The 25032-nt window shown below is 45.1% G+C and overlaps 1 protein-coding gene across 3 annotated transcripts in view; it reads left to right on the plus strand.

Moving 5' to 3' along the window:
* Window positions 1–25032, plus strand: part of TMEM218 (transmembrane protein 218) — a 120563-nt gene that overhangs the window by 61974 nt on the left and 33557 nt on the right. For all 3 annotated transcript variants that reach the window (XM_069614555.1, XM_069614556.1, XM_069614554.1), the window contains 2 exons: window positions 10414–10524; window positions 23251–23353. In XM_069614555.1, coding sequence (XP_069470656.1) covers window positions 10415–10524; window positions 23251–23353 — 213 coding nt within the window. In that variant the 5' untranslated portion in view covers window position 10414. The remainder of the gene's footprint in view (window positions 1–10413; window positions 10525–23250; window positions 23354–25032) is intronic.

Genomic DNA, 25032 nt, shown 5'->3' on the forward strand with positions numbered 1-25032 from the left:
TTTTGATAAGGGTTTATTGGTGGACTTTGTTGAAGTCTGCTGACTGGTCTGGTAGTATTAGTGCTGAGGTGACATTGGAGTCTGCGTTGGATTTTAGGCAGTAATGCTTTTTCCGTTCCGCTCATTGGTCTGAATCCGACTTGTGCCTGGTTTAGTATCTGGTTGCTCCTACATGTTCCAGGATTTGTTTGTATGTGTAGCTTTTCTGAGTTTTGCTGGGTATGGGATGTTTGATATAGGTTGCTAGTTTGTTTCGGTCTTGACCTGTCAGCCCTGTAGGCCCAGTTCAGCTGTGGAAGGGTTAAGTGTATTCTACCCTCATAGGCTGGACCTTGCCCTACTTGAGGGAATGTAGCTTGGTGGGTGGGAGGGATTGCCTTTCTTTTTTCCTCTGTAAGGGCAGTGATGCCCTTTACCAGGAACTGCCCCTCACAGGAAGCTGGCGTGGGAACAGGAATCCAATGGCGCACTCATTCACAAAGGGCTAGTCCTCACATCATGGTGCTGTATATTGAAAGGCCATCGATCCTATCAAAGAAAAGGGACAGGGTTAGTGTAGACATGGAGAGGGGTGTTGAAAATACTACTACTCTGTAGGATGCATAGACCAGCAGTGATCCCACTCATAAAGGTGAAACAATCACAGCCCGACAGGTGCATCTCCTTTGCCTCTTTTGGTAATGTGGGCTGAGGGCAGACTGTACTCTTACTCTTAAGGAGAGGTGGGAGCTCGTACTTTTGCAGCACAAACCATAATATAATACTGATTCTAAAAAGAATGCCCAACCAAGGTTGTAGAAAAATAGGAACTTTAATAAGAACTAACAATACACACAATTAAAGACACCTGAAGTCCCGCCACTGTAAAGGAAACAAAGAGAATGAAGACTTTGCAATAAAGAGTAAATGTGGATGCCAGCCCTATGTGTGAACTCCGCTTTAGTAAAAGCAAAGTAAGGGCAGCATTGTTTTACCAAAAACCGGGCAAGGCCCCAGGTGTTGTTAGAATACCAGTGGGTTTATTCCTGGATAACCCACTAATATGGATTCCATTTTTAAACATGTTTTTAGAGCAATCAGTAAAAATTGTAACATCCTTAAGGGTTGGTTAAAAGCAGAAATCTTACCAGTCTTTTTAAAAAGGTGATACAAATATGCTCAATAACTACCGCCCTAAGTTCCTTATTAATAGTATGTATAAGGTTTATTACTAAATGTTATTAACTGGAGTAGAGAATTGGGTTTCGGAAGACAATCTTATCAGTTTTACAAGGAGGCTTTAGAGGGAACAGAGATGCGGTTGAGCACGGTTTACTCATTTGTGTACTGATGGAGAAGTACTGTATGCAGAAAAAAGAAAATGTATATGTGTTTTTATGGATTTTAAAACTACTCCTATTCACTCTGTCAAATGCAAACTATGGATGGTTTTGGAAACTTTGCGCATGCCTGTTCCTATTTTAGACGACATAAAAGCACGGTATAATAGAAACCTGGCCAGGTTAGATATGTTCTAAAGGGTGAATGCACAGATTTCTTTGTGGATCTGATTAAGGCAGGGTTGCGTTTGATCTTCTTTATACATCAATTTGCTTGCAGAAATGATCCAAGATCTTGATTGTGTTGCACCTAAATTGGGTAAACATGAAGTGGGTATGCTTTTATATATGTTGACCAGCCTCTTTGCCTCTTTCTTTTCCTATGAGGCTTTGCTTTGGCCTTCCTGCATGCTGCACCTGTGAGTCCATCTAGCTTGCTAATTACTGTGCTGTGTCTCTGCACTGCAGTACTCCCCCATAAAGCATTCACTCTTGCTGCTCCTCTTTGTCCTTCCACTCACCTCTCCCTACACGTTCTCCAATCATGCTACAACTTCTTGCTTTCCTATCCCTATCATAAAACTCACATCTTGAAACGCTCTACTCCATCTCTTTGTGCACCTCCTACTTCGAACAGACAACGCTGATGAGCAAACCAAAGCACACCTCCTCTATTTACTCTTCCTTCACGCATCAACTAAACATTGCACTCTGGAATGCTCATTCTGTATGGAACAAAACTTCCTTTATCACTGACTAATTTCATGCCAGCTCCCCTGCCCTAGATCTCCTTGCTATCACTGAAACCCGGATTTCTCCATCAGGCACTGCAACCCTGGTGGCCCAACACGACTTCAAATAATCCTTCATTCAGCCTCTGCGTCTAACTGGCACAGGAGGAGCAGTCAGACACCTACTCTCTGGCCATCTCATCGCCTCTGTAAGTGTGCGGAGTGAGGACATTGACACAAAGATGGCATGTCCACAGAATCAGCTTTTTTTTTAAGTATTAAAAAGAAAATGAAAACCTACATATCCTTAACTCTAAGATGGAGTTTACCTTCCTCCAAGTAAATGCTAAGAGTCTTGTCTGGATTTCTGAAATCATAAGTCCAATGTGCTGTTTGCAGAAACCTCACCCTGTCCCTTACACCTAAATCTTAAGTTAACTAACCAAAAAAGGGGGAGGTTGGTCCAAAAGAATGACTCCTTTCTTCTGGATGCCTTGAAGGGGGTTGGTTCTTTTTGGCCTGTGTGAATGACTCGCTACAGCAGGCAGAGATGTTTTTTTCTCTAGAGGTACTCAATGTCCCAGAATACACATTTCAATGTTCCCACCTAACACCAAAGATGGTTTCTAATCCTTTCTGCAAGATTTTATGCTTTAGAAATCAAAGTTCCCAATGCCAGGTGTAATGTCTTGGTTGCCCTGGCCTTTCTCAGGATCTCCAAGGTACAAACAAAGTTCTCTACGCCAGGGGGAATGTCTCCCTTCCTCTGGCCTTTCTCAGGCTCTCAAAAAGGTGTAACACAAAGTTCTCAATGTCAGGCTTCTTAGCATCATTCACAATGCCAGGCTTCCTAACAAATTTCCCAGTGCCAGGGGGAATCGCTCCCCTTCCCCTGGGCTTTCCTTACCAATTGCCAAGTCTCTTGTAGGTATCAGACCTCTGCTTCTCTCTTTTTCTGCTTGGCCCAACATGGTTCGCTTCCCTGCCAGTTAGTAAATTGCTCTGTGGGTTCCCTTTTCATGGGAGTGGGTCCCAGACCCCGGATACCTGGAGGCCTTTTCTACCAAGTATCACCACAAAGAAGATGACTTGTGTGGTTCTCGTGTAGTGTGTCCCAGACCCCTCTTTTGCACGTGGGTATTTGGGGTCCTTCCCTCCCAAGTACTGCCATGGGGAAAATGACTCATGTTACTCTTGTGTGAGTCCCAGATCTCTTTTCCTTGGCTCTGGATACTTGGGGCCCTTTCCTCCCAAGTACCGCCACAAGGAAGATGACTTTTGTTGCTTTCGTTTCGTGGGTCCCAGACCCTTAAGCTTCTCTTGTTGCTGGACAGACTTGGTTCACTATCCTGCCAAGTACTGTGACTATGAAGATGCAGACTGCACCTTCTTAATTTCCCACCAGCTAACAGAGTCTTGCCGTGGACTCTGTTCCGCCCGGGAACTCTGCAGTCTCAATCTTCCTATGGGCAGCACTGTCTTTCCTTCACATGCTTCTGAGACTTCAGGAATCCCGGGAGCTTCTCTCTGCCAGCTCGACTTCTGGTCCTTCCACTCTGGGCTAGTCCTGGTCCTTCCAGCTCCCCTCTTGGCATACTGATCTGCTTCCTTCCACCTTCCTGCACTGTGCTGGCTTCTCCAGGGAGGATTATACAACTGCTTCCTGTGTCCCTCTTCCTTTTCTACTCTACATGGACCAATGAGCAGCCGGCAACAACTAGACTGCACATTGTGGTTCTTAGGAGTACTCTTCACGCCTGTGCTCCTCCCCTTTGTCCCAGTACATATTCCAAGTTGTCTAGATCACTCATGTTTGTACCGCAGGGCACTCTGCATTGCTCCGTGCATCTTCTTCATCCCAGTACTGATCTTGATGATTTCGAGTGAGTCAAAGGTGTTCTTAGTCACATTCATGTGTTGGAATTTACATGGGTAGTCCCTACTCTTCCTCGTCTCAGTACTTGTTAAGGAGTTGGAAGTGTCTACCTTACACAGGTACATGGAATTGTAGGGGACTATGGGATCTGGTATAGGGTAAGAGGGTGAGGGAGGTTGTGAAGGGGTAGAGGTATACCATGTTCTCGCCAGAACATCATCCCTCATCCCATAAGGGTTTTCTCTCCCCATGTGATCGTCCCTCGGTGCACCACCCCCAGGGGGAATATTGAACTGTAGCTGCAGCGCCCTGGCCCCATGGGAATGGTCCCCCCCCACGAGAGAAGGCACTATAGCCAAGGATTTGTCGCACCTCACAAAAATATCCCAATGCCCCGTCCTCTCCTTCCTCTTTTGAATTTCCCATCTCTACTATTGCTCAGCTTCACTCGGTTCACATCATCTCCATCTATCGCCCTCCTGGTCCCACTGAGCCCTTCTTTGATGTACTTGGGCAACTCCTTGATTCTCCTTCCACTAAAACATCACCTCATTCACTTAGGTGACTTTCCTTCTCTAACCACTTCTCAAATGCACACCAGGGGTAACTCATTAAATCTTAAGGCTTATTCATCTCCTTCTCTCAGCCACTAATACTACTGTCACACTATCACACCATCCCTATTTGATGACTCCATTGTCCCCACCACCATCTCCTTTCCACCCTCTGACCTCTCCGCACCATTGCCTCACCTATTGCTAAAATTAAATGTAAACCTTCTGCCATTTCTCCCTTTCTCTTTGACCTACAGTTCTCACTCTCCTCCTTCACCCCTGATGCCTCTTCCACTATCACTGTCTTCTCCAGCTTCCAATCCCTACTATATGACTCATTCTCCTATCACTTCCCACTGCTAACTTTCCCTATCCTCAACCATGGGTCGCCCCATTCATATGCTGTCTCCACACAAACCTGCGTCAGCTGCTGACCGAACTCTCCCAAGTCCACCCATGTATTGTCTCCATAATGTTCCATTTACTCCCCATCACAACCTGGCCAAAATGCTTCCCATCAATTCTGATATCTTATCTATTTTGTCTTTTGCGATGAAAAGATAATTGTTCTTCCCTGTATATAATTACAAATAAAATATGCTGCAGATGTTGTTTTAATCTCCCAATCCCCCATCGGTATCACAAGACCGTTGCAATGTTTGGAATCTTTCTCTATTGAAAGAAGGATGTATGTGAACTTGTCTAAAACAGTTCTACTAGTGTGTCATAAGGAGTGTAATAAGACAAGTCGATCACTTTGACTATTTAGGTGTGAGGTTATTAGCAAACAAATAGATTGCAATGGATGAGACAACACGCTGGTACTATTCTTACATTTTCAAAAAGATTTGGTGGGAGAGTACTATTGGAAGCACTGGACGTTTATATATTGAAGGCCCGCCAGCTGCCCTTTATGGTGTCGATCTATGGGGTACTGCCCTTTTACAGGGAATTGAATTGGGCAAAAGAAACTCCGTAAAAAGTTTGCTCTCGCTTCCTAAATACACTCCCACAATCCCCATCTATTGTGAAGTTAGTCTTCTGGCCATTCATTATGATGTGTGGCTCAAAATATTGTTATTCTGGTTTCGTATTAATAGAAAGGACGAATAGGATATACACAAGCATGCTTTCCCTGAACTTGATTTGCAAACTGAAGGCTGTCATTTAAAATGGCTACAATTTGTAAAGTCCTTATTACGTGACTTTGGCCTGAACTATTTGTCGCTAGTAGATAGCCTGATTTAGAAGAAATCCTGTAACACTATTAGAAACCACTTTGTGAAATGGTCATTGAGTCCCTTTTTGTCTAATATAGAGCTGGATCATATGTTTGAATATTTGTGTACAAAGTCTTTCTGGGGCTTTGAGCAATATTTAGGATGGATTAGATGCCCCAGAAAAATGTGCTCAATTTACTGCGGTAGCTTTTAATACAGCTAAAGGGTAAAACTTGAATTCTGAGCTTTGTCTATTTTGTATAACTTTTAAGGAAACATTAACCCACTTTTTGTCCTACTTAAAGGACTAAAGGAACAAGATTTATCCTGAACATTCGAGCTTAAAAAACTCTGACTGCTGAAAATGCCTCACAAGCCCTAGAGATGCCATAGTGTGTGTTTAAAGTTTTGAATGTTCAGGATGAGGTTGTAATGCTTTCGATGTATCTAGACTCTAGAGACTGTGCGGTGAAGAAGAGGGAAGTTATCAATTAACTGATCAAATGGTGTTTAATGTGTTAGTTATCTGAAATGTATTGTGATTTATGTAGTAGATTGTTTTTATGCTGTATTGACTTTATGGAATACTGTACTTTATCTGAACAAAGCTGAATTTATTCTTGGAATAAAGGGGCATTCAGGCTGAAAACATTTTTTTACAAGGAAAAAGATTTCAGCAACAAATGTCCAAGTTTAAGAAGATGTCTTTTAAAAAACCTAGACAAGGGGGATGAAACCTCATTAGGGTCCCTTAAGGGGACCAAAGGACAAGGCCTCCACAAATACCTTATGTTCTTGTCTTTGGAGCTCCTTAGCGTTGAGCCAGGCATTTTGGTGCTGAACAGGTAGTCTAAGCTCTTTCAGTACCAGACACTGGCCAAGTGGCAACCAGTACTGATGGGACAGTACTCTTCGGCTATGGCGACGGCTTCTGCGTCGAAGATGCTGAATACGGCAGGGAATGTTGGTCAGCGGTGCTGGAAGACTTGGCCCCAGGTGCAGAGAAGGAGAGGCTGTCCTTTATTGGTCAATGGGCTTGGCTGGCTCTAAACAGCACTGGCATACTGCAGTGGCAACGGCTTGGAGCTCTAAGAAGTGGTGACCAGTCAGTGTCGGATTGGGGATGCAGGATGACTCGCTGGATCTCATATGTGAAGATGGTAAATCTGCGCCCATTAGATTCAAGCGAAGCTCGGAGATGTGGAGGCGACCGAGCATCTAGGTCGGAGATGACTCCAGTGCTTCCATTGCAGCAGATTTCACCACGTTGAAGGTGCCCAAACTGGCATCGAGTCAGTTCTATGGTTGCTGGGAGAGTCAGTCCAGGGATACAGGGCCAAGGTGAGGCCTTTCTTTTCACACTTCCACCGCAGGAAACTTGTTTAGCGCCTGCATGGGTCTTTCACTTCCAGTGAGCAGGCTCTTGGTTCCAGTGCACAGGCAGCGGAGAGGTCTTAGTCTACAGCAGTATCATCCCAGATGTGTCCTTGTCCTCTGGGTGTGTAGGACGTGAATATTCTTACTTGAAGCCTTCAGTTTTCACCTCTGTTGCAGAGGACTTTGGAATAGACTCTAGCCCCTAAAAAGTTCATGTAGCTCCTTCTTATCTTAAAATCCAAAGAAGAATCAACTAAGGGCAGTGTCTCCCGCTGATCCATACAGAGACAAAATGCTACATCAGATTAGTCCAAAGCAAGCCTGTTGCTAGGAGTCCAATCCAGGCTGCTGTAACAAGTGTCCTTTGCCTTCGGATGTCATCCCCAGAGTGCTTTTAGCACCGGGCAAGCGGGCACCACCTGCATTTCTTTCATAACATAAATATTATCCCATTAATTTCATTCCTTCTTTTATTTGGACCATGACAGTAAGCCACTGTCTCAGTTAGTAGCTAAAAAATCACTTATGAGCCTGAGACCAGGGATGGAATCCCCAAGTTTTGTCAGTTCTTTGCAAATATATTGGTGCTAGATTATTCATTTATTATATAATTCCATTAAATAAGTAACAAATATATGCTATGCTATTTATTTATTTTTTGCATTTATTTCAGCGCACAAAGCCCTGAGGCGTCTAGGCGCTAATTACAGTATAGCGTCTACTGTCATTGGTATGGCCGCGAAGCACTGTGGTGGATGGACGCACTTCGGAAGACAGTGGTCTGAGCAGACATGCAAATGACAGGAGCTGTACAATGTGGATGAACATTTATTTCCAAATCGGTGGGAGGCAGAGATGACTATGCTAAATCAATTTATCATTCAACGCATATTGTCAAGAAGAGTGCTGTGTCGGTGACTGTGGTGACAGCTAAACCACATTTTCTGACTATGGGCTGCAGAAAGCAGCCTGTCCATCTACAGGGCAACTATCTACAGTTGAGGGTTCTGCTGTACATTATGTGCAGGACACCTGCCTTGATGGCTGACATGCAGTTTACGTGCAGAAGAGTGACATAATACACAGATATGTAGAACACAATTTAGTCTTAAACAGTATTTATGTTTAATCGAAAGACAAACCTAGGAGAAACAGAAGTCCAATGCCATAAGATTGGTTGAGAGGAGCATGCGACATGGGGGACCAATGGTAGCAGGGAGGAACTCCAGAATGGTGTAGGCAGAGTTATGGATGTCCAGCTAGTTCAGACATTGATGAAAGGTGTTCTGGTGAAGTCCTGAGCGGACTAGGTTGCCCAAGAGACAAGCGCGAAGGAAGGTGGGAGTTCTGAGGAGACTATGCCTGCTTTGAGGGAGTGAAGGTAAGGTGTTGGGTGTGAGAATGCTACCATTTGAGTTGTTTGTGAGTGAGTGAGCGAGCAGAGAAGTGAGAGGCAGAAGGGTAGTGTAGAGTGGAGATAGATATAGTGGTGGGAGCAAGGAGTGTTTGGCAGGAGGAGAAAGTTGCAGGGCAGAGGCAGGAGTAAAGAGAGAGTGTGGCAAGAGCAGGACATGGAGGTGAATTGAGGGAGAATGGGTGAGGCGAGTTGGAGGGCCCGAGATGGGAGCAGTGGGAGAGACCAGCAAGATCAAGTGGCAAAGTGCGGCAAGAGAGAGGAACAATGTGGTAGGCAGGTGTTGTAGGAAGTGTGAGGGGTGTAAGAGAGAAGCAGAGACCGCTGGGTGTGTAGAATCAGTGGAGTTGCCAGCAAGACGGAAGAGACGGAAAATCCCAGGAAATCTTTGAGGTTCCTTAGAAAGCTCTGGAGGGAGATAGTTAGAAAAGATCACAGCGTTTAGCACCCCCTTAAGTAAAAGGGATAATCAAGACAGTAGGGGTTACCTGGCGACAGTTTTATTGCCAATTTGAGCATCATCATGAGAGATAGGGAACCCTTGGTTAGAGTGATGGGAGCTCATGGTGATGTTGAAATGAGCATTGGGAGCACCCTAGCCTTGGAGCCTTAATTGATTCTCAAGATGCACGTTTCTGTTCAAATTAAAGTTCAGAACGTATTTATTTTTATGAGCGTCTTGAAGTGAAGTGGGCCTCGCCTAGCCCTGTTACGAGTGAATTGCCACACCAAGCTAACCGTCCTATGACATCAGAATGATGTGGATGTATAATTTTGTAACGCCAGCAGCCACCATATCCTGATTAAAGATGGCTTATATTTACAGTTTACTGTGCCACCATGTGGCTGGGATACACCAATTGTTATTTTTTGAACCAAAAGTGCAGACAATTAAAAATCCACCTCTGCCTGTTGGAACTTTGTGTTTGAGCAGCTGTTCAGAAATGCACATGTAACCTATGGCAGTTACTCGTGATCTTTGGAGATGGTCATAGCAAAGGCACATGGGTGCACTATAATTTTAGCATGGAGCGTTGTGATAGGGAGGTCTGTTTACCAGGTCTCCATATCAGAAACCCAATTACCTGCATCATTTTATTTTTAAAAATTGAAAGTTCAGACTATCCTGCCCTCACCAGAAGGCAGTCTGTCACAGTTTCTAGTTATGTTGTAAATATGTACATATGTGCTGTTCTTAGATTTGGACTTGATATTTGTGAGGGTGAGCTAAAATACAACCAACCTTATTGAAGCCTTATGTTTCAGTGTTGAATAATAGTTAAATCTTAATTTTGGTCATTCTGAACATTGGTAGACTTTTCACTTTATATAGGTAGTAACCTTACCTTTATTGTTTAATTTTCTTTTTTTATTAGACTATTGTATGATTTGTATGTGAATTGTTTTGACAGGTTTGTGTTGGGAGCGGCAGATTATCTTTTGTGTTCCATTAAATATAAATTTAGCTGATTTTTTATGTTTGTCTTCGTATGTCCCCCAAACCATACTGCACATGTATAGCTGCTCAACGGCATATTTTTAATTTATTTATGTCGCTGCTGCGCTTGTATGGAAATATCAAATCTAATTTTCCTTAAAAACGATTATCCTGTTTGGTTGATTTTAATTTCCGAAATCTTTTCAGTGTGAATAACTTCATGAAAAGGGCTAGGTTTGTGCCTAAAATGTTTAAATGAAAGAGGATAATCTGAGATAAGGGGGTTTAAAGCATGATTTTTTTCGACTTTGTGGAAATCTCCATGGAAAACATTTTTTCAGCAATGATTTTGTGCACAAAAATGTTAATGAAACGTTTTCAAATTTTGCACGAATGTTTGGATCTGGCCAGATCATTTGCATGTCATGCAAACTTGTCAGGCGTTGTGTAAAACAATCTAAACATGTATTGCTTTCTCTCCTAGAATGGCTGGACCTGTGCTTGGTGTTGGCACTGGTGTCTTTCTTCTGGCCATCCTGTGGGTGCTGGCGCTGCTGCTGTGTCTGCTCTTATCAAGAGCGGCAGGGCTTGCTAAGTAAGTGTTTTATAAAGAGTTGCATTTCCTTTCATTTGAATCTAAATATATAATTTGGCTTGGGGCGGATTAATAGAGGTGTGGGTTAGTCGATCTTCATCTCACCTGAAATTAATTAAGGTAAATAGCTTGATTTGTAGTAGACAAGCAAACATGTATATTTGGTATTTATATGAGCAGCTCATTAAATGTGTATTTTTGCCAAACGCTGAGATGTTTTAAATATTTCCTACAGATCTGTAAATGTTCTCGCTCTTTCTTTTTTTCTCTATCTCTCTTTTAGAGATGAGCATTGCTCATCAGTGACTTAGTTATTGTTTATTCAGAGCCCATAACTGGTGAATTTCTGCGATTTAATGTTTTGCACTGTAACCATATCATGCCTTCAACCAAAGTGTGCTGTACATTTCTGTGTATGGTCAAATACTCACTGTGCCAACTGCGGTCGAGGAAAGCCCTAATGGCTGAAACTTGTAGACCCAGAGCGAAAATCTGTGGGCCAAAATGGTGGCCCTGGAGAAAGGTTTCACAGGCCTCAAACCAGGCCCCAAACCAATCAAAATGATTCTCTTTCAATGTGTCAGCCAGATTGGCCCATTGTGGATTTCACTCGTTGCCATTCACACCCAGAAAATGACTGTGTGTTTCAAATTGGGGCTTCCACAAATACATAATGGGATTATACCCACTTTTGTTTTTTCTTAAAAAACTAAACGCTGGTTGAATTTTCACCAAGCAAAGCAGGCACAGGGGACCACATGGCGGGTATTTACACACGTTTGGTTTATCAGTCCAGCATGTTTCCCCTTTTTCCTCCAGTAGCTGATAGTTGGTTTAGAAGCATTTGCATTGGAAATGCAAGATTCGGGACTGCCTTTATTTTTGTAATTATTATTTTATTGTTTAAAGCGTGGACGTAGCTTGAGAGCAGTGGAGCTGTACAGAGTGTGGGTAGTTTGCATTTGGGCTGGTATCTTTTAACAGAAGCGCAGTACCACGAGTTGCGGTCTGTGCAGACATTGGGATTAGTCCATGGTCAGGTTTTGCTGAAAGCAACTTTTTGGATGATTTGCGAAATTGAAGAATTGTGGGGGCCTTTCTGAGACGATACTGGGATTGAATTCCAGAGGGTGGGTGCATGATAAGAGAGGGATTGTTTGTGGGTCCTCTCTTTGCAGACCAGATGTGATTTGAGTAGGGTGGTCGATTTCCTGCAGGATGAGCGTGTGCCAGCAGATATGTGGACCTGAGCTACCAAGTACACTGGTGTGCTACTTGTGACTGCTTTGTAACTAATCTATGCAGTACTGAACAGTACCCTGGCCTGGAGAGGAAGCCAATGTAGTTTATGTGGAATGGGGGTGATTCGGTCAAATTTCCACGCACATGTAATAAGATGAGCTGCAGCTTCATGGGCTTCTTTTAGGGGAGCTAAGTAAGCTGCTGGGAGCCCTATCAGGAGGTCATTTCCCAGATCGATGTGGGAGACCACAAGCTCCTGCATTATGGAATGGAGTCCTCTGGCAGGATAAAGGGTTTGATTTTGTAAAGTGTGGAGATTTAGAGCCAGGCTATTTGGGCCTTCCTGTCTATATGTTTCTGGAGGGACAGGGTTCTGTCAATGATGAAGCCTGAGGATTTTGCTGAATCTGAGAGTTACAGGTAAAATCCTTCTAGGCGCATATCATTGAGCCATTGTTAGACAAGTTGTTGTTTAGGTGGGTGTTGGGGGATGGGAGGGGCGATGAGGATGGTTTAACTTTCAGGTAGGTAGTCGACATACAGGACGGATGATGGCAAGGTAATACTGAGATGCCAGATGTACTATGGGCTTTTTACTCTCAGGTACAACTGAGTATCGTCTGTGTACTGGTGGATGGCTATATCAGAATCTTTGAGGAGTGTGTCCAGAGGCTCCATGTAAAGGTTCAAAATGATCATTTAGAGGATAGAGCCTTAGAGGGTAGGAGATAAACATTCCAGACAGTGCCAGAAAAGCCCTTATAATTTAGACTTTCCTGACCAGAATGGCACAAAACCTACAAGATGTTTTTCTTTGTTGTTTTAATCACATGGAAAGATTCATATTTTTGAGAGTTACGTCTTGGGATGTCCTCCGATTTTCACCATCCATTCTAGTATCTGTGGTATCTTTTGAGTGAAGTAGTAGAATGTTTAGTGTGTGATGTGAAATAACGTGATACCAGAAACCAACACCTGGACCAGCAGGTAAGTTACTTGTAGGTTTATTGGTAGATATATGCCAGGGAGACACCAGCACGTCCCTCCATGCCAGCTTACACTCCAACTGTAACTGTTGGAACCTCTGTTCAGAACATAACACATAGCACTCTACACTCACTGACCTCACAGCATTCCAGGGTCAGTGAAGTCGCCAGCACTCAGAGATACACTACAACACTTCTCCCTTCTTACATTTCTGAAACAAGAAGGATCTCACAACTCTAATACTGTCACTCAGAACAATCCCCCACATGTACGTCTGGCCAGCATGTAAATGCACTAACACACCAGACCCCAAATGGACACCACTAATATACTTAGAGGACACTGTCCAACTGGAGCTCGCTCACAACCCCAAAACCAAACGCAGCATAATACTAAAAGACCGGATGCCAACCAACCTAAACTCTAAAGACCCTGCGCCTCACTTAACACCAAAGCCACGGCGCATCCATAAACCTACGTGGCACCCCAATAATCTGCACCTTAATCGTGCCAATAAATAAAATGGTACACAAGAACCTGCACTCTACTCGTGCCGAAGAAGAATACCTCAAACCCCATTGTGTCCCCACAAGACCACAACAGATGAGGAACCCACTAAAGTAGAATAGGGACTACACCTCCCCTAAAACTTGAACTGGAAACACTCGAGGAACAAAAATAAAAACCCACACACTCCACCTATTTCAAGCTGCCCCTTGAAACCTAGGGCCTGCCACGCCCCAGCGTTCCCCAAAAGTACATTTCACTATCACTCTGCACCAAAAACCTTCCACCCTAGTCTGCACCCTAGGGCACCAGGGCTGCCACCCCGGGGCACTATCCCAGCTCATACAGAGAGCAACAACAAACACATCATCAGTCCACAACAGCTCCCTTAACGAGCACACTCACACAAGGGAACACCATCAGAAACCACAGTCGACCTCAATAACGCCAAACATACTCCTTAAACCACCACACCACGAGACCCCAGGACCCTGCCAACTGACTACAGCAGTACACCAACCGCACACCCAGGACCCCTAGTCCAAGCCAACTGCACCACCGCAGTACATCACCACATATGCGGCACCCCTAGTCCCTGCCAGAACTACAGCACCAGAACACTGCAGTACACCTCCACTACACTACAGGACCCCAAGTCCTTGCCAGGCTGCCATGCAGCTACACCTTCACTCACCACATGGAACCACTAATCCATGCAAACCGCACCAACACAGTACATTGCCACACACACACACACACACACACACGGGACCCCTAGTCCCTGCCAAACTGCACCACCGCAGTACAACACTGCACACAATTTATGGGACCCCCAGCGCAGGCCAAGCTACCATACTATGCCATGGAACCCCCTGTCATTTAAGGTAGGTATAATCCACAACACCCAGGTATCATCCACAAATAAAGCCACAACATGCACATGAGAAACCACGCAAAAGGGCCTCACACCTACTGCATAACGTCCTGTTACAGCAAAAACGTCCTCCTCGCACAGAACTCAAAAATCTCCTGGGTTTCAGACGCGACCCTGCAACATCCGCACAAGTCCTGGCGCAGACTTGCCTCAGCTACTTCAAAGGAACGTGTAGTGTGCAATGAGTTGCTCATCCCGCTATTCAAAACGCAGTCCACACCTCCACCGCCTTCCAAGGCTGCCGTTGGCTCCTTCACAGTCCACACAGTGCTCACTGGATCACAGATAGAAAACCTCACAGAATCGGATCCAGTGCAACTCCTTTCCGGCAACTGAACTGAAAACCAACGCTAAGCATAACGCAGTCGTTCCTATGGAGCACAAATCTGTGCAAGTCAATTCCGGCAACGGAACATCCGCGTCACTGCATTGTCCACGCATCACGCGCCCAGGACATTTCACTCTTCCTTCACGTCCCAGTCTCTCACGTCGGGACGCAATGTGAGGATCCGTTGACGTCATCATTGCAATGGTCGGCACCCAGGGGTTAACCTCGCCGCAACCATCCACACTACGGCAACCCCTTTGGAGTCCATGGCACCGCATGATTCCCACAACGGCGCCCTCCACCTCTGCGACCAACAGAAACCCAGCCATGGTACAGGGCTCTTAACTGAATGTCGCTGCAGCACACGTGAACAAAAACCCCTCGTGTTCCTCTTGTTGCGCCGGGCTTAACCCGGCAACCGGCCGAACTCAAGGTCTACGAACCAGTTTGCCCATTCCTCGCTCCTGCGCTGCCTGAAAGGCACGATCCTCCAATGCCCACAACAAAAATGACAGGCTCAGAGCGGAGGCGCTTTCCCGCTGCACCCTGGCCCAGTACACCAAACTGTTTGCCGTCCCCCTCCGGGTCCAGGGCTCAAGGAAACCGCCAGCCCTCAGCACCACCCGGCCTGCATAGGCTGCTCGCACTGCTAGGGCACCTTACCAAAGGATCCTTCAGCGCTGCCACAATGGAACCGGTCCTCAACTAATCCGGCACCTGGCTCAGCGCAAACTCGAGACACTGCTTCTGATCTTCTGTCGCCCGGGACTCACAGCTGTGCAATTTCAACACAGCACCGAAGTGAAGATTTGTCCTTTCAGCACCACCCGGCCTGCTGAAACACGATCTCCAGATGAGGAAAACCCAGAGCTGACCAGCTGGCATCTACCATGGGACGTGGATACTTCAAGGGCAATGTTCCTGGACTTGACTGCTGCCCCCTCCTCGACAGGATCCCATCCTCGTCGCCAGTGAAATAACATTGTACCAGAAACCAACACCCAGATCAGCAGGTAAGTTACTTGTAGGTCTATTGGTAGATATTTGCCAGGAAGACACTGGCATATCCCTCCATGCCAGCTTACACTCTCCAACTGTAACTGTTGGAACTGTTCAGAGCATAGCACATAGCACTCTACACTCACTGACATCACAGCGTTCCAGGGTCAGTGATGTCACCAGCACTCACAGATACACTACAACATGATGCTTCAATGGAATGTGTGAGTATATTGTTGTTCCCTCAGTGTCAGCTGGAGTGATACTTCGTCTGCACTCCATTACAATATGATTGATGTATATTTTACTATGAGCTTCTTTGAGTTTTGGGGTCCAATTTTAGCACTCTTTTTCTGCTTTGCATGTTTCTTTTCTGTTGGTTAAGTAACTCGAATGTGTTATGTTCCATTGCACCAGCTCCTCCGTTCCGCGCTATGCTACAATAATTAATATGATGTGCAGAATGGGAGCAAGGTGTCTCATGAGCTATGGCTAGTAATTTATGGATAGTTCTCCAGTGTGCCTCTACCATGTATTATATTATTGTCAGTCTATGTTGTCTTTGTGTGCCCACTGCACATTTGTTATTTATAGGTAAAAGTCCTAATGTGAAGGTGCCATGCGTTCTATTTGGGTGTGCCACCCTTGGGTACATGCAAACACTACTTTTTCGTGCTCCTTTTCCTACCTCTCATGGGGCATGTAGAGGGCATTACAATTATTCTTACCCCTGCGGGGATTGTCATGGCTGAAGGATCAACCGACCATGCAGTGCTCAGAGCCTGTGATTTATTTGACAAAGAAAGCATGCCATGTGTTAGAGCAAGCATTGCCGCCACCAGCAGTATCTTGATAAAGCCTCAAGCAGGTTCTTCTCCAGTGCCTCTTCTTTTGTGCCTGGCTTTTGACCCAGGATCTCTAGCCCAGCGTGCCCTGTCAGCCTGGCCTGCTCAACAGTGTGGCTCAATTGGTTTGGCTACCTTGGCTCTGTATCTTTCCTACCAATGTACCTATTTTCCCAGCCAATATGGGTTTTTGCTCTAGCTACAACACAGCTCTCACTCTAGATTTCGGCCCTACAACCCTCAATATAAAGTGGTTGTACCTCTTTCTGTAGGTGTGCTCTCTCTAGGAGTAATCTTCCCAGTAGATTTTGTGGTTTTGGGGCCATTTTCCACTGTTGTAGGTCTGTTTGTGATAGGTTGTCCCTTAGTGATACTATCCCATCCCTGGTGTCCTTTATGTTTACTGGTTTTCCAGTGTTGTTTGATTTGATAATGGGTATTGGCCTGCACCCCTTTCTCATCTGTCTAAGATTACAAATGCCATGTCCGCCATATTTGTATCGGGCAGTAGTGTAATGGTGTGCTGCTGATCTGACGGGTCGGGTCACCGTTCATCAGTAAGTTTGTTTCAAATGGAATGTGTCCTCCCTCGTATTTCTCATCTTATGATATTTCTATATCCAGCTTCAGCTGCTTCGGAAATGTTTTCCAGTAGAAGGCGCTGCGCGTCGGTCAAGTCAATGTCCCTTGGAGGCCTCCGTCTCGATGTGAACATCATCAATGGTATAAAGCGCACGCAGCGACAGTTGGCTTCAGTTCCATTTTTCTGTGAAAGTTATTGCTTCAGATACGGTATGCTTCGGGTCCCTATTGAGAATCTTTGAGTAAATTCTTGAGAAATGGCATCATCATCGGCGCCTTCGACTGCGAGATCAGGGTTTAAAAAGTGCCAACATTGTGGGGCAAAGATGTCCCTTACGGACCTCCATCGGGTGTGTCTGTTTTGCCTCGCTCCTCTCACGCTACCTTTGACTGTAAGGCCTGCCTGTCGATGACGGCGTCCTGAAAGAACGAAGAGGAAAATTAGTGGCCGGTAGGTCAAAATCCCTTCGACCCTGTCAAAGTGTCTTTAGACGAGTCGAGAAAAAAGTCTCCTCATCATAAAAAGACAAAGAGATCGAAATCACTCAGTGGGTCTTACCACTCATATTCACGATGGTCGAGGAGAAGGCACCATAGGTCGCCGTCTTCATAGTCGTCTAGTTCCTCCCCAGAACGGGTCAAATGCCCAACGAAATCAGCCTCTCCAGCTGAGTGGGAGAAGTTCAGAATAAAAGTGATGCAAGTTTTTGAGAATGCAGCCTTGACCCCCCCCCCTCAAACTCATGAAAGCCATGCCCATGTCAAAAAATTCAACAAGAAAAAGGATAAGGGCAAAAACCGAGCCCCCCTGGGCCCGAAAGTCAAAGAAAGATCTCCTCGAGAGTGGTAAGGATCCCTCAAATTGATACAAATCTTCCTCTTCGGACCATGACAGGTCCTCGACGCCAAGAGCGTTGAAGCCCTCGACATCGACTGTGTCGAAGCCCTTGACGTCGACTGTGTCGATTTCGGCGCCACCATCAACGCCATCGAGGATCACAGAAAAGGTGTATACACCATTAGCAAGAAATTACTTTTTTTGATTCACTTTCTTCAATTTATGAGGAAGCAGAACATTCTTCGGATGATTCACAACCTTTTGGCCTTCAATATGGAACATCTGGGGTACCTGAGCCTTTGATCTCGGAGGAATCAAGACTAATAAATGTACAGGAGTTCCTGCAGAATGCAAGTGGACTAGAAACATCAACAGAATTAGAGTTTGGGAAACCAGACCCTACTGACCATGCTTAAGGGTGTTATAGACAGTTAATGTCCAGGGTGGTAGAGTATATGGGGTGGAAAAGACCAACACCAATATATGAACAGGATGATCTAACTGACATCCTAGATAAGGGACCCAGGAGGACCTTATTCTTCCTTTTCATGTGGCATTGCAAAGGAGAGTGAGCTCAAATTGGGAGACGCCTAAATTGATTCCGGCAGTGAATAAAAAATGTACATTAAATACAGGATGTCCAGTAGGGACCCAAGTTACTTGACGAAGCATCCCACTCCTGAAAGTCTAGTGGTACAAGCTGCCACATCAACCTTTAAACAGAATACATACCCAACTATTCCCCCAGACAGAGATGGCAAGCGTTACGACGCTTGGGTCAAGAAGGTTTTCTCTGCGGGAAGTATGGCCCTAAAGTCAGCAAATGCTACCTGCACGTAGACCAGATTCACTCACACTATTTGAGAATGTGTAGCCATGGCGGCTGATCATATCCCTGAAGGGGAGGAAAGGGATGGATTTTTAAATCTAGTCAAGGATGGGAAAGATGCAATGTGCAAATCCCTCCAGACAGGTCTCGACACTGCTGACAGCATCAGCAGGTTCATGGCGGCTAGTACAGTTATGCGCAGATTTGCTTGGTTAAGAAAGTCTGGTTTTGCTCCAAATGTGCAGTCCAGATTGCTTAACACGCCCTTTGATGGCACACATGACGAGAGCCCAAAGAAATTACAGAACTCTAAAGCGGCAGCAAAGTAGCTTGGTGCTGCTGTAAGCCTGCAACAAAACCACCTCACCGGCACACCTTGAAGGGGTAGGTCCTTTTGCCTTTACTCCTTAGTTGGAAGGGGGAGAGGACTGTCCAATCAAAGACGTCAGAAAAGATGTGCCCGTGGTGGATGGGGAAGAGGTACTAGAACCGCCCAGGCAGCGGCTGCTTTACTTACCATCAGCCACTGCTCCAGCTGCCTCTAAACCTCACTGAGGTCTTAGTTCACAAGACCTTAGTGGGAGGCAGATTCTCACTGCATCTGAAAGAGATGCAACGCATTACTTCAGATGCATGGGCATTGGAAACAGTTGCCCAGGGTTCCTACCTTCCCTTTCTAAAAATGCCTCAGTTATTCAACAGGAAACAGCTCTTTCAAAGGCCCAGATATGCTCCTTGTGCAGGAAATATTAACCGAGCTAGAGAAAGGTGCTATAGAACCAGTACCTGTAGTGGAGAGGGATAGGGGTTGGTACGCCCCGTACTTCTAAATCCAGAAAAGGACGGAGGATTGAGACCCATCCTGGACTTAAGAGACTTGAACAAAATCCTCAGGAAGGACAAGTTCAAGATGGTTACACTTTCTCAGATCCTTCAGGCCCTCCATCTTCAGGACTGGATGGTATCATTGGACCTTCAGGATGCTTACTTTCATGTGCCAATCCATCACAAACACATAAGGTACCTGAGTTTCGCTGTTGGCGGTTCGCATTATCCGTTTCGAGTTCTGCCATTTGGGCTGACCTCCGCCCGAGGGCTTTTTAGTTAATGGCGGTGGTGGCAGCGAGTCGGCGGGAGTCACTTCCACCCCTACCTGGACGATTGGCTGATCAGGACACGTTCCCCCGAACAGGCCCTCGAACATCTCAGCTCCACCTGTCACTCCCTTCACAGAATGGGCTTCTCCCTCAACTTCAAGAAATATCACATGATACTATCTCAAAAGCTCCTATTCATTGGAGCAGTCCTCGATGCATCCCTGGGAAAAGCCTCGCCACCAGAAGTGAGGGCTGAAGACATTTTGCAGATGGTCACCAAATTCCAAAGTGCCCAGCGTCTCCTAGCCAGAGGCACGCCTGCGAATGAGATCTCTCCAGTGGGCTCTCAGGACTCAATGGTCTCAATTCTCAGGCAGGATGTCTGATCTCCTTCAGGTCCCAAACAGGCGCTCAGGATCTCCTGTGGTGGGCCTGCAAGGACAACATTTTGAAACGAGAACCTTTGTGGCACAAGGCCGGAGATCAAGGTAGTAACAAATGCCTCACTCACGGGGGCGGGTGGGAGCAGCGCATACCAACGGCCTGACAATCAGCGGTCGATGGTCTCCATCGGAGTCCAAACTACATATCAACCTGTTGGAGCTGAGGGCAATCAGACTAGCGCTGAAGGCTTTTCTGCCCTCTGTGCGGGGGAATAACGTCCTGATAATGACGAACAACACAGTGGCCATTTACTACCTCAAAAAGAGAGGAGGTGTATGGTCACTACCACTGTGCAGAGAGGCAATGCAGCTCTGGTTCTGGGCAATTCAAGAAGGAATTTTCCTATCAGCAGTTCACCTAGCCGGAGAGGAGAACACGACAGCGGACGCTCTGAGCAGTCAGAGCACAGTCTCCCACGAGTGGGAACTAGCTCAGGAAGTTCTTCAAGAGATCTTCCCCCTTTGGGGAACCTCTCAAGTGGATCTGTTGCGACCAGTGTCAACCGGAAGTGTGAACGGTATGCTCAAGGGAATTTTCCCTACGAGGAGCTCTAGGAGACGCGTTAGAGAGAGAGAGAGAGAGAGAGGAGGGTCGGGTACTCCATCCAGAGGTCAAGACTCAACCTTCACGCATGGTTTCTGAGAGGTTGAGAAAAGGATTGGGACCCCCTGGAAGACGTAATGGAGATTTTGCTTTCGGCCAGAATGCCAGCAACAAAGTCCTTGTACCAGTGCCGTTGGAACAAATTCTGCAGCTAGTGTAGGGATAAGAATGAAGATCTGTTTACATGCAGTACACCTAATGTGTTATCATTCCTATTACACCTGGCCAACGTGGGACTCTAGGTTGGTACAATCAAGGTGTATCTTGCAGTGCTCTCCCTTTTTAAGCGCTCCTCTGAAGAGGTATCTTTCTTCAAGATTCTGACAAATCCATTTCCCCCAGTCCCATTCCAAGTCCCAACTTGAGACCTCAACCTAGTATTGAGATTTCTACTGTGTGCTCATTTTGTGCATATCCATACCTCTCCTTTAAGGATATTAACCTTAAAGACCATCCTTTTAATAGCCATTACATCGGCCCGAAGGGTGAGTGAACTTCAGGCCTTGTCCTGCAAGCCTCCTTATACAATCTTCTATAAGGATAAGTCCTTGAGGTGAAACCAACCTTCTTGCCTAAGATTGTGTCTGAGTTACATTTAACTCCAAAGATAATTCTATCTTCATGTTATCCTCCTCCTGGAAAGGAAGAGGAGAGATTACACAGGCTTTATCCAAGGCATGCACTGACATTTCACATCTCCAGGATGACTAAGATAAGACACGATGACCAACTTTCTGTAGGTTACACCGACCACAAGTTGGGTATAGCAATTCCAAAACAAACCTTTTCAAAATTGATTATTTTGGGAATAACTGAATGCTATAGATTAGCAGGAAAATATCCTTCGGAGGGTCTTGGAGCTCATTCAACCAGGGGCATGGCTGCCTCCTCTGCATTACAGAGGGGTGTCCCAATTAGGGATATTTGTGCGGCAGCCACATGGTCGTCTGTACACACCTTTAACAAACATTATAATCTGGACTCTTCCACAAGCTGAGAAGGTTTATTTGGAAAGGCAGTGCTACATTCTGTTCACACAGACCCATGAAGGAACTCCTAAATTATTATGAGCCTGAAAATTCTGACTCCCTCCTCCAGAAATACCTACACTGCTTTGGGAGTTTGTCATAAAATGAGGAATACGTGGGAGGACACAATCCATTCAAAGAACAAGTTACTTACCCATGGTAAGGTTCTTTCGACTGGATGTTCCTCCCACGTATTCCACATCGCCCCGCCCAACCTGCTCCGTAGTAGAATGTTCCATGTGATTGTAGTCTTCGCTCTTTCAGGAGAAGTAACTGTCAGGTTTATGATATCTTATACATGCTTTACACATGGAACTGAAGCCAACTGTCGCTGCGTGTGCTTATAACATCGATGACCTAGAGACGGAGGCCTCCGGGGGACATCGAGCTTACCGATATCGACGCGCAGCGCCCTCTGCTGGAAAGAATTTCCGAAAGCAGCTGAGGCTGGATATGGAAATATAATCAGATGAAGAATACGTGGGCGGAACATCTAGTCGAAAGAACGTTCCCATGGGTAAGTAACTTGTTCTTCTGTGCTCCAGCATCTTCCACTCCTCTCCCCATTTGCAGAAACTCTCTGCTTCTTTTTCTTGCTTGCAGTAGGATTTTCGTTTGACTGCAGGTGTGTTGTCCATGCCAGGGTTTGCTCACCTGACATGTGCCATTTGATGAGTCCTGTTCTAAGCAGGGAAACAAACACTGGGCCAAACTGTATGACACATCACTCACTTGCCATGCATCTGTTTTACCCCATCTGTGGGGGACTTATTGTTTTGGCTAGGTTTTTTACGTTATGAGGGTAAGGCTGGCGTCTGAATTCAATGCTGAAATCCTATTTCCTTTTTCATGAGGCCTATACCACCAGATGATCCGAGGTTTTTCATAACCTTGGCAGCTGCTGCTCCCTTCAGGTGCCTGAGGGAAGACTGTGTAACTCTCATCATACCCACCCTTCTGGAGTCACATTACAGAGCGGGTGGCTCACACTGGTTCCGGTTCGCAGAGTTCTCTCCAGTTTCCCTCAAAGAGGAATAAATAGGTGACTTTGTCACCAGCGCTGAAAGGGTTAATGAAAATAATGTCCATTTCACTTTGGTTATTTCATCAGGTCTGGTGAACTGCATTTGTATTTTGATCTCTATCCACCGTTCCTACACTAAGTGCCATTCCACTCGGTCAGCTGCTGCAGTAGGATGTGAGCTGTTTTTGCCGCTTTGGCCTGTTGTCACTCGGTGCCCTTTTTCTTGGGTGTTCTGAACTTTTTATTTTATTTTCTCATTTGGCTGAAGGTCCTTGGATAAGAGCAAGAAACTGTAACAAAGAAACAAGATAATGGAAAAGTCAAAATAATTGGAGACTGGGAGTCGGTTGCAATCCTCTTGGTGTTCTTCGTTCTTATATCTCTATACTACTTTCTCATGTTTCTGAATACACATCATTTTAATGTTTCTTTCTTTTAGGTTGTCTGTCATTTTGGTATTTTTTCTGGCCCTCATCATCACACTTACACTGGTGTTCTTTCCTCGAGCCACTCAAACTCCGGATCCTGTAAAGGAGATTCAGGTGAACGATACGTTTTACAGTATTTCTTAAGCATCATTATGTTGTGGATAACAATGTATTGTTTTACTGTTTCAAACTATCTGTATATTTACTACTGACTTTTAATTTTGTGTGGTTGTACAGTTGTAAAACTAAAAGTTTTAAAATACAAACACAAATTGTGTGCCATAAGGTGTAGACTTTTAGGTTAAATAATGTTTTGATTTTACAAAATAACAGTTAATTTTCTTATTTTACCAAAAGCAAACTCGGTTGAATACATTTGTCTGGAATTGGGACTTGTTTCTCTTAGAGCCCAATTACTTATAAGTAGAAGCTGTCCGATGCTAAAAGCTAAAACTTCTCCCATCTGTCCTCTATTAAGTATATGGCGCTCTAGTTGTGAGTCTGGACTGGAGGGAGGCAAGCATATTAGCCGTGCTCGGCTATTCAGAGAACTCTGTGAGGAGGTGGGATGGTTCCCAGACTATAAACGCTGTTCCATCTTTGAAACACTGAAAGGTGTCGTAAAGTGAAGAATCCAGAAATATGATTGGGTACGTAATTACGATCACCTTGGTACCCTAAAACCATATACATATGTGGCGTCAGTGGTTCATCAATATTTGAAACCCGAGGGCTATTTAGAAGTATGCCCAGACTCGCGGGTTAGAGCCTTCTATCTTGGGCTTTGTGTGAATCAACTTCCGGTTCTGGCCATTTGTGGGGCCCGGAGAGCGATTCCCCGCAAGAGCAGATTTTGTAGGATCTGCCATATTCCCTCTAACCTCGAAACATCTCAACATGTATTGATGGAATGCCATTGCCTTGGCCCTTTGTATATGGTGACATTGGGCCATCTTGTCCACAATCTAGATTACATTAAAAGTGACGAGTTCTGGATGCTTTGCCTAAATTCAACCTCAGAATCCGCATTGTTGGGACTTTATAGAGTCTGGAGATCGGTGGTGACGAGGTTGGAGCTGACCGATATAGATATACAATAGTACTATGACTATTATTATGAGTTGATGGCAGGCAAATGTATACATTGGCTTTTTCAAATGAGAAGTGGGATGATCTGAACATTATTTGATTTCCTTTCTTTTCTTAATGTGACGTTAGATTATTTTCAATGGAATATATATTTGATATTTTTATATTTTGATAAATGTTTTGTACTCATGAAATTGGAAAATAATATATGTGAAAAATTGTGTTAAGTACTTGTAAAATCTAACATTGTTATTATTGTAAAAGTTCAGTTTCTGAACTAATATAAAATGATAATAATAATTAAATAAATATGACAGAAAAGAAAGCGGAGAGGGGCGCACTGCAGTTCCCTGCACAGTAAACCTTCTCAGCCACTTGTGTTCTCCTCCTACCGGTTTCTGTGCTCTTCACATCATCAGGGAGGCATCAGGGAGGCAGTCTTAACTTGCAGCTCGCAGCAAGTGCAGGTAATGACCATCAATGATGATTCTGCTGCAAGGACTTCTGGTAGCTGTAGTCATCAGGTTTGCAAGGAACAAGCTGCAGCCCTTTGCCTTATCGAAAACCAGGGTTCCATGTGTTAATATCCTCGCAGAAATATCACCAACAAGAATGGCACCGTTTTTTTGCGGCAATATTAACCCATGGAATCTGGGGGGGACATCCCTGCAACTCCCATATTTTTTTAAAGGGAGCAGGGGACA

Source organism: Ambystoma mexicanum, chromosome 9 (genome assembly GCF_040938575.1).
Source record: "Ambystoma mexicanum isolate Mex_15411 chromosome 9, UKY_AmexF1_1, whole genome shotgun sequence".
NCBI classification, from domain to species: Eukaryota; Metazoa; Chordata; class Amphibia; order Caudata; family Ambystomatidae; genus Ambystoma; species Ambystoma mexicanum.